This window comes from Merops nubicus, unplaced genomic scaffold (genome assembly GCF_000691845.1).
Source record: "Merops nubicus isolate BGI_N331 unplaced genomic scaffold, ASM69184v1 scaffold7829, whole genome shotgun sequence".
NCBI lineage: Eukaryota > Metazoa > Chordata > Aves > Coraciiformes > Meropidae > Merops > Merops nubicus.
Genome location: NW_008631623.1, coordinates 22213 through 37229, shown reverse-complemented (window position 1 = coordinate 37229; position 15017 = coordinate 22213). Strand labels below are relative to the sequence as shown.

At 40.6% G+C, this 15017-nt stretch overlaps 1 protein-coding gene across 1 annotated transcript in view; it reads right to left on the bottom strand.

Annotated features, from left to right (window-relative positions):
• Positions 1-933: 933 nt before the first annotated feature.
• Positions 934-15017, bottom strand: part of PRDM15 (PR domain containing 15) — a 32267-nt gene continuing 18183 nt past the window's right edge. Inside the window, exons 11-24 of the mRNA XM_008947632.1 lie at positions 14784-14871; positions 12537-12704; positions 11210-11304; positions 9995-10126; positions 8880-9014; positions 6923-7086; positions 6387-6466; positions 5677-5796; positions 4816-4947; positions 4232-4315; positions 3922-4097; positions 2674-2754; positions 2082-2294; positions 934-1556 (exon numbers count right to left, since the gene is read on the bottom strand). Coding sequence (XP_008945880.1) covers positions 1077-1556; positions 2082-2294; positions 2674-2754; positions 3922-4097; positions 4232-4315; positions 4816-4947; positions 5677-5796; positions 6387-6466; positions 6923-7086; positions 8880-9014; positions 9995-10126; positions 11210-11304; positions 12537-12704; positions 14784-14871 — 2148 coding nt within the window. The 3' untranslated portion in view covers positions 934-1076. The remainder of the gene's footprint in view (positions 1557-2081; positions 2295-2673; positions 2755-3921; positions 4098-4231; positions 4316-4815; positions 4948-5676; positions 5797-6386; positions 6467-6922; positions 7087-8879; positions 9015-9994; positions 10127-11209; positions 11305-12536; positions 12705-14783; positions 14872-15017) is intronic.

The following is a 15017-nucleotide window of genomic DNA, read 5'->3' as shown; positions in this document are numbered from 1 at the left end:
AAACAGAATAGAATCCATATGTTATTTCTGTGAGAAAAGGCAATCTGGGGATGAAAAAATTAATCATATTGATAACTGTTTTTCACACAAATACTCACCAGGAACACACAGTAAAGTACAAAGTCTATATATATATGTGTGTATATATATATAAAAAGAATGCTTTCTCAAGTGTTTATTACACGATGAAAGAAGACTAATTGAAAAAAATTCACATCCTGCACTTGATCAAAGGAGACCCATTGCTCTTCAGACCTACTACCTAAAAGCAAAATTGAAAGAGCAGATTTGATAAATTACATAAAACTGTATCACATTCTTTTTTTTTCCAGTTTATAACTGGTTTGATTCAAACTTGACTAGAAGACCATAAAAGTTGCTTTAGCGTTAGACCAGCTATCTGATTCAAGTAGCACTAACACTGTGCTATGGGTATAGGGTTTTTCCCATGACTAAAATGGAAATACTTTGTGAAATTCATGTATTTTCTTCCACACCACGCTCACCCCCCCGCAAAGCCCCAACCTCCACCTACTTTATCAATGTTGTTAGATATGAGACCTAAAGAAGATAAAAAACAAGACAATTATTGGTTTGCCCATTTGTGTCTTCACATTCCAGTCTTTACCAGCTGATCACAAATGCATTCCACCCCACTGTGAACAAGGCCTTCTCCCATAATTCCCAGACTGGAAAGAAGTGACACGGTATGGCTGCAAGGGTTTTGTAAATCACCAGTGCCGTAACATTTAGGATTTCCCTGCTTTGGTTATGATACATTATGATGCTCCTGTCAAATCTCAATCTTACTGCATGAAATACACAGTGCAAGGGGGTGAGAAATTTACGCTGCGATTTTTTTCCTTCCTCCTTTTGTTAAGACAGTGCAAGGTCTAGGGACAGTGTGAGACACTCACCATGAGGGTGTTGCAGGGTGCTATGCCAATTTCACCTTACATTTCATTGTATAAACATTTTCGTATCTCTGTTTGGTATCCATTAGAAATTTTTCCATATGTCTGTGCGGGTTTTATTTCTCTATGTACTGTCCGTTTCAAGCCTTTCCCCAGTATAAATTAGTAGCTATACATCTGTTGTTGTTGTTGCTCTGTTTGAACCTGCTGCTGTCCCGACTGCTGTTGCGTTGGCTGCGCCTGGGGCTGCAAGACGTCAGTCTGAGGCACTGACCTCCAGGTCAGAGGATGCTGTTCCGTTATCTGGTTGCCCAGAGGAGCAATGGAGTTCACCAGGGTGGTCAGGTTTATGAAATGGGCCACAGACTGAGGATTGGTTGCCTCCGGCTGCGGCTGGATCTGAATGTCACTCTGGCGGTTGTGCAGCATGGCGGAACCGCTGACGGTGTCGAACGTCACGGTGAGGATGGAGTTGTCCAGCTGTAGCTGGCGCTCGGGGGCAGCCAGGTGGCCCACGGCCACCGGCTGGAGGTTTGTGAACTGGGTCCCAGCTGCCGTCGTTATGGGAGTAACAGTGATATTTGTCAGCCCGACAGAGCTGGAAGGGGCTGTGACGTTTGGATCGCCCAGGGTCACCACCACCTGAGGAGAAACAGAAAGGTAGCCTCAGCCTTTTACCTTGCAGCTGACTACCTAATACTGAGCACCCAGAAAGATCACCAGAGTACTGATGGGCACACATGTTGCTACTGCCAGCAAGAAAAAGTCATATGCACAGAAGGGAACATGAAAAGTTTAGAATGTAACAACTGTCATGTACAGAAACAGGAAGGCAATGGGAGGGAGACACATGCAACATTCAGAACAAGCAGCCAAATTCTCTTTCACACTTTTAGTTGCAGTCTCAGTCACTTACTGGTGCCTGGGCAAATAAGGAGTTGGTAACACCAAAGGAAAAAAAAAAAAACAAACCAACATGAGGAGCTTAGTGGTCCAACTCATTTTATTTTCTTTCTTTTTCAAATCTCTATTCATCTTTGTGTTACCACAATTTATCAAACTAGCCTTAAATGGTCCAATTGCTCTTTTGTGTTTGCTATTAGGAAAAAAGAATTGTTATCCCTCTAAAGAATGCTTGCTGCCCATCACCCTGCTGCTGGAGCTCACCTGCTGGATGCTCTGTACAGCTGAATTCGTCTCATCTCCAACATTCCCTGTGAATTCACCTTCTTTCTCCGTGTATTCGCTGAAGGCAGGGTCCTCAGGCACTTGAGCTTCTTCCTCCTCGCCTGATTTCTGTTTCTGTTTCTGGCTACGTTTAAGAGCTTTCATATGCCTTTTCACCTCTGGTAATTCTCCTTGTTCCAAGGCTAATTCCGGCTGGAGCAACACATTTCCAAACAACACATCATGTCACTTTGCTTAGTGAAGTTCCAAGTAAGGGACTATCACCTGAAGTTGGTTTACTGTAGATTCTCAAGTGAAGAAGCAAACTTTAGCAAAAACTTGATTTTAGGGAGTGAGACCTCACCCTGTAACTCCCTCCATTTCACCAGCACCCACATTACAGAACAGCACAGATCAATGGCTTGCATCTGCCTACACATGTTAAGCTAGGGCTGACTCTCCAAAAAAGCACATTCCTTGGCCATCAGCTTACACCCAACTATGACAAGTACCGAAAAAGCCTTGTCCCCAGTTCACCCTCCAGCAGGCCTGGAACCTACCTGCCAACAGAACTCTGCAGTGGTGAATTTACCTGAACAATCCCAATTGAGGAGGCATCAATGGTAGTCGTCTCTGGCAGCTGCTCTAAATCATCAATCCTCACCGAAATAATCTGTGGGCAAAGAGGGATCAGTGGGTGCACTGCAGCAGTGCATGCCACAGTCAAACAATACAGCACTGCCCCAATAAACCCTGTCACAAAGCAAAAATTATGTAATCTAACACTTTACACATATTAATTAATACATGGGATTCAGCCATGGCTTTTAAAAACTAAATAACCTTATGGCCTATCGTACTTTCTTTCTCACCAAAACCCATCAAAATTTAAAGCTGACAGTAGAATACATTTATTCTCATATTTTAGACAGGAAACAATGCAGTGGGAAATGATGAATTTTATAGAAAATAATGTGTTTCAAAAAAATAAATTAGCATTTCTATTTATAAACCTATCAACTGTGTCCTACTCCATTACTTTCAGCTTAAGCTATACATCTCAGCCTATCAAAGAAGAGAGACAAATTGCCCTCTCCATTTCAGATATGTAGCTGCATTTTTAATAAAAAACTCAATGAACAAAGCTTTTTGTTGATTTCCTTGCCAGTCATGGTGATAAAAAATAGGGATGGTTCAAGGCAAAGCAATACTCATGATAAATTGGTAGGGGAAAAATAAAAACAGCCTCAAAGGGAATGGGCAAGTCTCTGTCAACCTAAACAAGGAATACTGAAGAGAAACACAATAGCTATTCAGAAATTTAGAACACAGAAAAAGTCCCACTGGGGTCAGACAAAAGATCCCTCTAATCCCCAATACTCTGCAGTCAGCATTCATCTTTAATACTAAGAATAATTTTGTATGATCAGCAGATGCTGCCATCACCTCTCTATTCACCGTAACTTTCAGATCACTTCTGAATACAGGGAACACAGCAAAGAAAAAGAATCAATTATACTCCCTAATGAACGAAGACAAAACATGAAAAAAATATATATTTTAGCTGAGGCATAAAAAGAGAAGGTATTTAAAATAATTAGAAGAATTTAATTTTTAGGGACTGACAATCAGATATGTTTACTAATGAAACATAACATAATGAACTGGCTGATTCAGTTAAGTGCATGCTTAACAGACACTACCTAAAACTGCCCCCAAAACAACTGGGGAAAAAAAAATAATTATTTTCAATTCACTGGAGGCCATAAACTTTATTTAAAAGAAAGAAATTTAAAAATAAACCAAACCACCCCACAATCTACCTCCCAAACTAACTCACCTCTGGATGTTTACGCCTCATATGTCGACTCATGGATGCTCTGGTAGAAACCTTTGTCCCACACAGCTGACAGCTCTGGGCTTCCACCTTATCATGAGTGAGTTGGATGTGCTTCTGAAGCATGTAATCAGTGACATATTTCTTATCACAGACTGAACATGTCCACTGTTTTCCTACTGGTGGAAGATGGAAGGAAACAGTTATGTTGGTAATGATGTGTAACAGTAACCCCGAGACTGGCAAGTCTAAAGCAAGCCTAGGAAGAAAATTAAGCTATGACCTTTGGATGCCATTTTTTGGAGGATTTTACCTGTATGAATCAACTTATGAGTCTCCATTGTATTTCTCTCACTAAACGTCTTGCCGCAGAGCTCGCACATGAAATCTTTGATTCCTGCATGAAGAGCACATTCAGCATCAGAGTGAAAACAGTCTAAGGTATCTACGACAATTCCAAGTCTCGTATTACTAAAAAAACTAGAAATAAATCACAGCCAAACAGGTAGAAGAAGCCCAACTTTACTAGCTATTTTTATCCAAGCCATGCCACTGTATCAAGCAGAAAACAGATCCAAGACGAAATGATGTGGGAGGTAAAATTTTGTTGTGGGAAATGAGAACCTGAAGAATAACTTAAAACAAAACCAACCCTCCAGACCTACCCTACACCAAACCCACGTCCCTTCAAAAAATCAAAACTTGAAATCTACACATCTTAATTGTATAAAAAGTGGCTTTGGCTGCCATGAGGACAAAATCTCACTTTTCAAAAAGCAGAATATGCATATTTTAAAATTAGTGTTCCTCATACATTCTGACTGCTCTAGGTAAGAGTTCTCTCAGAAAGCATTTCACTAATCCAGTGCAATTCCTGTGTGTCTTCAGAGAACTCACCCGTGTGTCTTTTGTAATGCTTCAGCATGTTGACTTTCTGTGCAAATTTTCGGTGACACTCCTTGCATTCATATTCTTTAATCCCTTTGTGAAGCTTCATGTGGTGACGAAGTGCATGCTTTGTCTTCATTCCTGGGAGACAAAAAGTACAGCACAATTATCAGTCCATTGCTCCCACCTTTAGAGGAGAACTCGGGATCATCACCTTGTTAAGCCAAGATCTATCAGATTCTATCTGCTGTGTGCCCACAGCTGCACGTTTTTAATTGTTTAGGTGGCAGTGCATGTTACCGTTATTAATTTCATTCTGGGCAGAAGCTCTGGAGAACATCTCAGTACTACTGAGGAAGAAGCAAAGCAGTAGGGACAAGCAAAGAGAAAACACTCTTTGAGATGTTAGACTTGACTACTCTGCACTAACATACCAGTTCAGATTTGTCCAAGTTATAACGCAAACAATTCAAAAAGTCAGAGCAGCTCTGACTCTTAGTGCTCTTAGAGAGAGAAAATATTCAATTTCTTAAGCCTGAAAACAGACGAAAATAGGAAAAATAACTTGTATTCACTTTTGTGCTGCAAATGCACTGGAACTCAGTCAGACAAGTGCTCCTCAATCCCACTGAAGCAAATTCTGCAGAAACCAGTTTTGTCTTACAGGCCATGAAAAGATACTGTACAAAATGAGGGGTAGTTTACGTTTCCATAAGGCTCCCGACTGGTATGTTTTCTGCCTCGCAAAAATGCAAGATTTACAGCATTCCAAGAACCCTTCCAATATTCTAAGAATGGGAGTAGTTTTAATTCAGATATTCACCTGCTACTCAGTATCACAACCAAGGGAAAACAAGGCATTAGACATACCTTTGCCACATTCTGCACACAAGTATTCTCGGATATTATCATGGACTCGCATATGTTCTTTTAACATGTCTTTTCTAGCAAATGATTTGCCACATTGCTCACAAGCATGACTTTTTACACCTTAAAAATAAATGTAAAAAAGACAACATAAACAAAAAAATGTTAATGAAAAATGTGCATCTCCTCAGAACTGACCAAACTGATGAATTAGAGTCCACCTGTGTTTTCAACCACATCTTTCATGCATATTGTGGTCCAAGCTAAACTAGAAGACTTTGGGGAGAGTAAGGCTGGCTTTTTGTGTGAGATCTGAAGGAAAAAAAGACAAAGCCTGAAGTAGGAAAATACTGAACAGCATGAAATAACAATGAGTTGTTAAAAATGATTTTGCAATAGCAGTTTTCAGCCTGTGTAATGGTGAGAAGATGGCATGGATAAGAATTTGGGGAAGAAGAGAACACAGAATTAGGATTTTTAGCAGGTGAATCCTGCATCATATTAACTTGGAATCTGGATTGTGTGCCTACAGTAAATTTCTTCATTAATACTATCTGCTGTAGAAAACTGGTCTACCCTAAAAGCATAAATATAACATTTTTCTTATAGTAGCTTAGGGTAAAAACCCTTATTTCCTCCTGAAAACCATATGGCATGTACTGCAAACAGAAATGTCTTTTTAATACAGATCATAATAAACACAACATTTTTACCTGTGTGGATAAGTTTATGTCTTTCCAGATTTCCTATACTGTTAAAAATCCTTCCACAGATTTCACATGGATGTATGTACCTGAAAACAAAGAGACCAAAAACTACCATTCTTTTCTTGAAATAGCTGGTTTTCAGCTATCTCTGTCAGTAGCTGTTTAATTTGGTAATACTAGTTACTATTAAAAGTTCCTTGAAACAAATGCATTTTTAAAATGAGCCTTAAGAAACCCTAAGTTCACTGAAAGCTCAGAGCAGTCTAGCATTGCCCAAATCACAATATTTTAGAAAATATTTACCAAAATCACAGATTGGAACTTTATAAAGGCCAGACTGTGATGCTGTTGACTAATCACCTTTGTGAAACAAACTATTAGTGATATATATGTATTTCAAGCTTTTAATAAAACTTTTAACACTCCTTATACGGTTTCAGATCTTGTTTTAATACAGCTCCATTCTCTAAAAGCACCAGGTGGCTGAGCCACTGTAACTTCAAAAAAATAGCTCCTCTTATCAGTCCAAGATGACAGCTTACTTCTGCACGTTAGGATCAGGCAGGTTCTCCCGATGAATGACCATGTGAGCGTGGTAAGTTGCCTTCAAGGCAAAACGTCGGTTACAAATGCTACAGCCATAGCCCTTCTCCTTGTGGACGTCCATGATGTGCTTCAGGTACTCCTTCCCTCTGCCAAAAGTCAACTGTGGAATGAACCAATCGTGAATGAAAGGGGAAAAAAGTCCTCGGGAACAGCAACAACCTAGAAACACATCACCTGGGTACAGAGTCAGAGCTAGCAGATGTAAATATCCTGTGTATCACTAGGTGACAAAGCTGTGACAGCTGGATTTAGGCCTGAAGTTCTTTGGCTGTTACAAGCACATTGTTACAGGACATCAGTTAACTCACTTGGAAAACAAACTTGAGGAGGCATCTCTGCTTCTTACACTGCACAAGAAGAGGACTCCACCTATGTCAATGGATGAACAGCCTTGAAGAGATCCATGTCTAACCACCACTAGCTGTCAAAGCAAGGATGCCATCGATGGAGAAAATGTCTTCTGGGCTCTAAGGACATGGTAAGCTCTAGTCTGCACAGTCAGCTTTAGCACCTGCTCCAGAAGAGGTGGCACTTCTAGGCACTGCAGGGCAGCAGTTCTAGCCCAGCTCTTAGAAGTGATACAAGTACCAGAGCCAGGTGCTCCACTGCTTAGCTCCCTGGGCTAAGGAACCCTGCAAAAACGCTCCGGCATAGCAAGGCAGAGTACCATAATGGCATGACTTTGTGCTCCAGTTTTGGAACTAACCAGCGCATTTCTCACAGCACTGCACAGCTTGGTGAAGGTGTACTTTGGGATGAGAAAAAACTAAAGAGAGAGATCCTTAAGAGCTCTGAAGAGCTATTTCACTAGGACTCAGTCGTATGTTGTTCTCCCTTGGAAATGCATGAACAGGTATCTCCAGCCAAAAAGAGCTTCCCTGTCTCATCTCAGGCAACACTGATTTTCCACAGCTGTTGCCTTACACAGCTGCTTACCTCACAAACACCTGCAAAAGTGCTAACACCCCCAGCTTCCATTGCCTTCCCTCATTTGGAAGCAAACCATTTTTTATAGTTCATGCACCTGCTAATCATCAGGTGTTAAAAACACCACATTGAAAGCAAGCACATGATTCACTGCTGGGATACCACATCTTCATATGCTTACTGACATAAGCTCAAGATCAGCTTGCACTTAAGACCAGTTCACAGATAAGAACAGAAAACTTCAGTATCATTATCTCTATGCCTTAAAAAAGAAGATAAGCTAAGGAATTTCACCACATTAAGTGCAGACTGTGAAATAAGCTCTGATTTCCAGGGGCCAAGTCAACTTAAATATCAAAATTCCAGCACACCGTGCTCGCCCAGTAAGGGCACAGAATCCAGACAGGCCTTAAGGACCCCGTTCTTCCCCACTACATCTTTACAAAATGGCAAACCCCACGCAGTAAGAGGTTTATAAAGTCTTCTTCACTCAGCTGACAACCGAGTAAAGTATGTGCCAGCAGTACTTCTAACACCATTCTGTTAGCAACAGAGCAGGCCAAGAAAAAGCAGTCACACTGAACAGCAATCTTAATCCTCCAGACTGGATATCCACTAGAAGAGAATCTGATTGCATCAAAATTAATACATTTGTCAACTGTATCATTCAGAAATGCTATGAAGATATTAATTTGCACATAATTAAAAGACAGGCTAAGATCAGAATGTTTCTTAATGGTTTCTTTCTCCAGCTTTGCTTGCTTGCCCCCTTGCACACAGCTAAGCCTATGTATGTATTTCTCTTCTTAAGTGTTTACCATTCACCTCACGGGACACTGCCTGAGACTTGTGGACTGGACTTCTCCTTGTAAACCCCTAAAGTTATTTAAAATTCTGATTGATTTATAGACTGCTCCAGCCCCTCCCCATCCCCAAACAAGTTAATCTGAAAGTATTTAAAGCTACCTGGCACCTTTTGCAGCTATACTTGTGAGGCTCAGAATCTGCACTTTCATCAGAGTTGTCATCATTTTCCTCTGAGGAGATTCCAATTTTACCAATGAACTCTTCTCTCTGGTGATCATCCATTAGTGCTATGTCCTGTGTAGGGTGGGAAAGCATATTCTGGTTTAATAGATTAAATTTCTATTTCAAAAGGTTACAGGCAGTCAGCTTTTTTTGCCATGCAGACTGCCTTGTGTTAACGATTACTGTAACATTATCTATTTAAACTACCCTCCTGCTTCATTCAATTCATGTAAACAAAGTTCCTCTATCCATGGCTACACAAGGAACAGCTATTTATCCAAACAAATAATACTCAGCTTTTTGTGTGTAAAAGGAACTTCAGTGTAAACAGAGACTCAACTAATAAAGAATTACACCCATCTTCATAAGCACCACTGAGCAATACAATTCCCTTTCAGTTCAATTCCTTAATTCAGTGTTCATCTGGTTACATCTGAATCATCTGGTTACATCTGATTAAGCACTATTCATGGTTTGAGGGTTTTTTTTTGTGATTTTTAACATTTTGATAGGACAAGTAAGGAATTCAATACACAGGCAGTTATGTTGGCATATACAAGAGAATCACAATCACTAGCATGGAAAGGGCAGGAACAATTAGTTCTCTTGGCTTGCCTTTTTTATTTTTTTCCCCGACAAAGAGAGGAGACCTCAGCCCAACCAAACTACAGCTGCTGGAACAATATATCTACCTGCAGCCTTCCTGTTAAGTCACTCTCCCTGCTTTACACCCAGTGACCTCTGTGATTCACCCGAAGTCACAGAGGTGGTTTTTCTACAGTGTTCAGAATAGTCTTCTGCAGTGGCAGCTGAAATAACTTCAAAGATGATACTCCACATACTCTGTAGCCATCCAGATGTAGAAACAGAGGCATGGGTAAACCAGAGCACAACTCATGCCAGGCTGCTTAGAAACATGACAGCACAGGGTACATAATCACTGCTGTGTTGCCACTGTGAACGTGTGGCCATAACAGCCTCAATAAGATCATTTCTATGTTTTTGTGTCTGCTAAGTAACGTGCTTTTTTAAACAAATTATTAATACATTACCTTAAAATGGACATGAATATGATCTCTCAACACATCCACCCTGAAAAATTTACGTCCACAGATTTCACAAGTGTATTTCTTGTCTCCGTGTGTTAAAAGGTGTTTGTTCATATTGCTCCTACATGAAAATACCTAAAACAAAAGAGGGAAGCAAGAGTGGTTTTATCACATCCAGCAGAGCTACAGCTCTTTGCAAGTTATCCGATGGACAGAACACAACATATTTACTGTCCTCTTTTACTCATTTGGGCCAAAAACATGTAAGAGCTCCTCTTAGCTATCCTGCTATCAGAAACTGCTGGCACAGCAAACTACAAGTGTGCAGTTCCAAGGAACTGACTGAAATCAGCTGTTCATCAGAAAGTGGACTTCCAAAAACGCTGCAGCAGATTTACACAGGGTAGAATTAGAAATATCTAATATCTAATGAATGTTCCACCCATCTATAAAAAGACACATCCAGAAAATCTACCTTCATTGATACGTAACATGTCCAAAGCATCAAAAAGCAACTTACAGAGATGCTTGAGTAAATCTTGCACCATGAATCATTAAGACATTTATAAAACTGTTAGTTAATCCCACAGTCTTTGTACCTGTGATAACAGCAATTTCACATCAGGAATGTTAAGCACTCAAACGCAAGAGTGCCATCACTACACCATAAATTCACTTTGATTTCTGAAAACTATTTCTAATAGAAAATTATCCCCAATGCACACAATCAGCTCCAGCTGTTTGCATCTCAGAAGAAAAACTTTAAATAACATAAGCTATGACATTTTACTGACAGACACAGTGGCCATGTTACACTGCATTGTCCTACATGTCCTGTAAAAAAAAAGTCTAACCCAAACTTCAGTTTTGTTCTATCTTTGTCTTAAGAGCTTCTTCCATCCGTGGCCACAGTGGACTTGGATATATACTGGAGCTAAGGCCATTCAAAGAGTAACAGCTCAGCCGGGTGACCGAGCTCGCTGGTAACTGACCACGTGCCTGTGTGAGCTGCAAGGTGACGTTCCTCACTGCAAGTTGTCCACCTCAATCCTTCAGCAGGCTGTGTGCCTATGCAGGCAGGCTGCTGTTGTGCTTTAACACACAGGTGTCAGGGTAACCTGTCTGGAGGTGCTGGGTTGAGGAGCATCATAGCCCTGGAGCAGTACTGTTGGAGCTCCCTGGCAGTGGCTCACACGGCAGATGCTGGCAGACACCCACCTTCCCACACACCGGGCATCCCGAAGGCTCCTTCTTGTAGCGCACCATGTTTTCTGTGCTGTGCTCAAAGTCTTCTCTTTTCACACGCCTCACCCCTTAACAGAACAGTCCCCATCAAAAAAACAAAACAAAAAAAATAAACCATGGTTTTCCACTCCAATCTGCGCACCCTTTCAGGTGAATACTGTGAAGAAGAGTGAAATGCTGGGAAAAGCCTCAATGCAGAATTTAATTGCTAACAAAAGGATAATTTTAAAATTAAAATAGTGTCTTTAACAATATAAAAGCAGTCTGCCAAAGCAATGGATCTCTGGTTATTAAACCAACTGTAAAGTGTCTGAAAACAGATGTTTATTGTCAACACCTGGAAACGGGCAAATCTAGCAGGCCTGGGCACTTCCATCAGGTATCCGGCCCAGAAGTTCCCTCTCTCAGTCTCTAAGGAGAGAGGCAACTATTAGCATCACCTTTAATGAGGAATTCAGGCCTCTTCCCTCATGAAAGCAGCAGAGAAAAAGGGCTGCTGCTGTTCTGTGACAACTAAACATGACAAGCTTTGCCATTGTCATTCAAACCCTTGTCCTCCAGTTCATACCACACAGGTCTGAATCGCAAGAGCAGCTCATGACAGTCAGCTACATCCAAAGCACCAAATTAGACGATGTCTGCTTTTTTAAAATCACCTTTGGTTTTATCATCTAGATCATTAGAGGCATTTTAGACATATTTCAGCAATCTACCATCACCCAAGTATTTGCATACCTATAACATCCTTAGATTTTTGAGATTTTGAGCAGCAAACTCTTGTAATCTCATTTTCATATATTCTCAAGGTTTGGAAAGATAACATCACACAGCATTTAATTTATACTATACTTATACAGTAGTCACTTTCAGTTGTACTTTGCCATTTACTTCTCTGTCTTCCAATTTTCAAGTTATCACACTTTTTTTTTAAACCAAAGACCAGAACTCAAAGAAAGAAAAAGATATAATTAAAATCAGCTAGTTGAAACTACTGCATGATAAGCTAAGCCACCTTCCAGTAGCATCGGATCAAATCATGTGGGGCTGAAAAAGAAGGAAGGTGCACCTCCTAAGAAGATTTTCCATAGAATCAGACAACTCCTCTCCAAGATCTGTTACTATTATTTTTAATGAATGTCACATTTTGACAAAACCTCCCAATTCCAGATCAGGTAACTGCCAAAAAAAAAAAAATTACAGCTACCATCCAGAACAACTTAATGCACAATAATTTCCTTAACCGTCCCAGCTCTACTGCTGTTTCAAGAGTATTATTTAGGTTGATTTGCAGTAAACTTACCTTCCAAGTGTCGTCTTTGATGGTCTAGCATGACATCCTTCCGGTAGAACATCTTATTGCAGATTTCGCACGCAAACTTCTTGTCTCCATGCTTTTTCTTGTGTTTTGAAAGATTACTGTTTGTAGAAAAGAATCTGAAACACATCTCACACTGGAATGTCTTGTCATCTGTAAGCAACAGAAATCGTGCAGCTCTTTACAGAGGAAAACAGGCTCTGTACGTTTGTGAGATGGGCAGTTTTGGTTAGACCTGAGTTTTAACATAATCCATCATTATATGGATTGAGGAGGGAAATGCAAAACCATGTATTTTTCCCTTTAGTAGATAATAAACAACCTGTCGATTTTATTTTTGTTACCTATGAGTTTAGCTATCACTGGAGGACATTTTTTAAAGGCAATAAATATATATGATACTAACTTGAACACTGACTCTTGCATCATAACTTCCTCACATGGTCTGCTTCCTAGCATACACTAAAATTATGTTTGGAGTGGATTCTGTTAGAGCTGGTGTCATGGTTACAGGGGCTGGGACCAGTTTATCCTTATGTGGGTAGAACCAAAAGCTGTGTATTCTATACTCTCTATGTCAGTGCTCATGGGCTGTTAAGAAAATCATGGGTAGCAGCTGCCCAGGACAGACCTCACACCCCAGGCTGTAACAGATAAGGAAAGAGGTCCGGGGAGACGTTAACACCTTCCCAGCCAGCAGGAGTCCTCCCTGTTAATGGGCCCATCCATGCCTTGCCCCATGACTCATACAGAGCTCCCCCCAGGAGCTATTTCTGTTTAATGGGCAATCAAGGACCCACTGCATGACTCACAGAATGATATCAACCCATTGTGAGATGCTCCACCCAGGGGGAGGAGCCAAGTGCTCCCACCTGGATATAAACTGGGGTTCAGAACAGCAGAGGAGGCCTTGCCCACTGGATTTCCAGAGGACAAGAGCTACCAGATCTTTCCTACGAGACCACTGCTTCATCTGGACTGCTACCACCACCCTAACTACAGAGTATCAGGTTGTATTCTGACTCTGCCCGTGGTTTTCCTTTGTATTATTGCATTTATTTTATTTTTTCCTATTAAATTGTATTTCTGACTTGGGAGTGTCTCACTGGTTTGTTTTCAAACCATTACAGTTGGGTTTAAGTTTTTAATGTTGGTAAAATACTCCATATACAGCAGCACAACATCACAGCTATGTCTAAGTGCCAGAATACTTCTGCCAGTACTGGTTCCTAGTACCACCCAGTACTCAATACTCTAGAAGGATAAAATTTCCAGACCATTATGCAATAATGGGCCTATGGAGAATTTGTTTTGTATTCAGTAGTTGAGTCTTTTGTTGGAAGATGAAAGCACAGTCCTGCCAATGCTACAGCAATTATAAAAGTAGTAACAGTTTGATGTGTTAGAGAGTAGAGCAAAAACTGCTGCTCATTTTGGTAACAGTCATCTCAGAGAAAAAATGAGCTGCTGCCTTTGAAAAAAACACAATACTGGTGTTACTTGGCATTACCTGCCAGTCTTCATAAGGCTGAGTTTTTAAACAAGCTGTACCCTCTGAAAAGAAATGAGAAAACCTACTTTGACTGATGCTGTAAGGGGCATTTACCCAGGTGATTCTGGACTGACAGTTATCACAGTAGTCTAAGCACAAAATCATTCAGCATAAATAATATGAGTTCTTACACGTTATTACAGAGTTATTACAGTATAAATAATATGAGTTATTACAAGTTATACAGAGTTATTAAAAGATATGGCAATGGAAGAAAAGGACAGGTTCTAGTGATAACATGGAAAAAAAAAAAAAACCCACAGAGACTACTGCAACTCTAAAGAGAGAAAGCAGAAGAAAACTGTAATCCCAGAAAACTGCCCCTCTTCCAGTTCCTCTTATTTCAGACAAATAAGGTGAAGAAACCCTGTCACCATCTCTTTGGCTATCTGTGAGCTTAAAAATTAAATACCAGTGAGGATATTAGAGAGGTGAGCAGGCGACAGTAAAAAAAGCAATATATAAGTGGATGTGTTGTTCTACAGACTACTGGCTATACTTTGCTTATCACAGCCATGAGGGAAGAGGGAAGGAGAAGGGCAGGTTGCTTCTTCTAACGATGGAAAAAAAAACTCTAAATGCTTACTCCTCCTTTGTAGTTACTATGCTGAGATGGCTTTGCAGACATGCTCCCCAAAGGGAGCAGAGGTGCCAGGAGCAGACCTGTTAGCCATTCTCACCTGTCCGGCAGTTATGGAACTCCAACGCACTCTCTATCCGAAAGGCCTTTTCACACGTCGTGCACTTGTACCTGTACTCACTGTCAACCTGAGGAGTGCAAGCAGCAGGTGTTTAAGAGGGGAAAAAAGCCAGGTCACTTCTGACACGGAAATCCTAAATCTCAACTACTTTTGCTGTTTCTATCTTCTCCAATTTGTCTTCCTCTGACAGAAGATTTAAATACCATTGATACA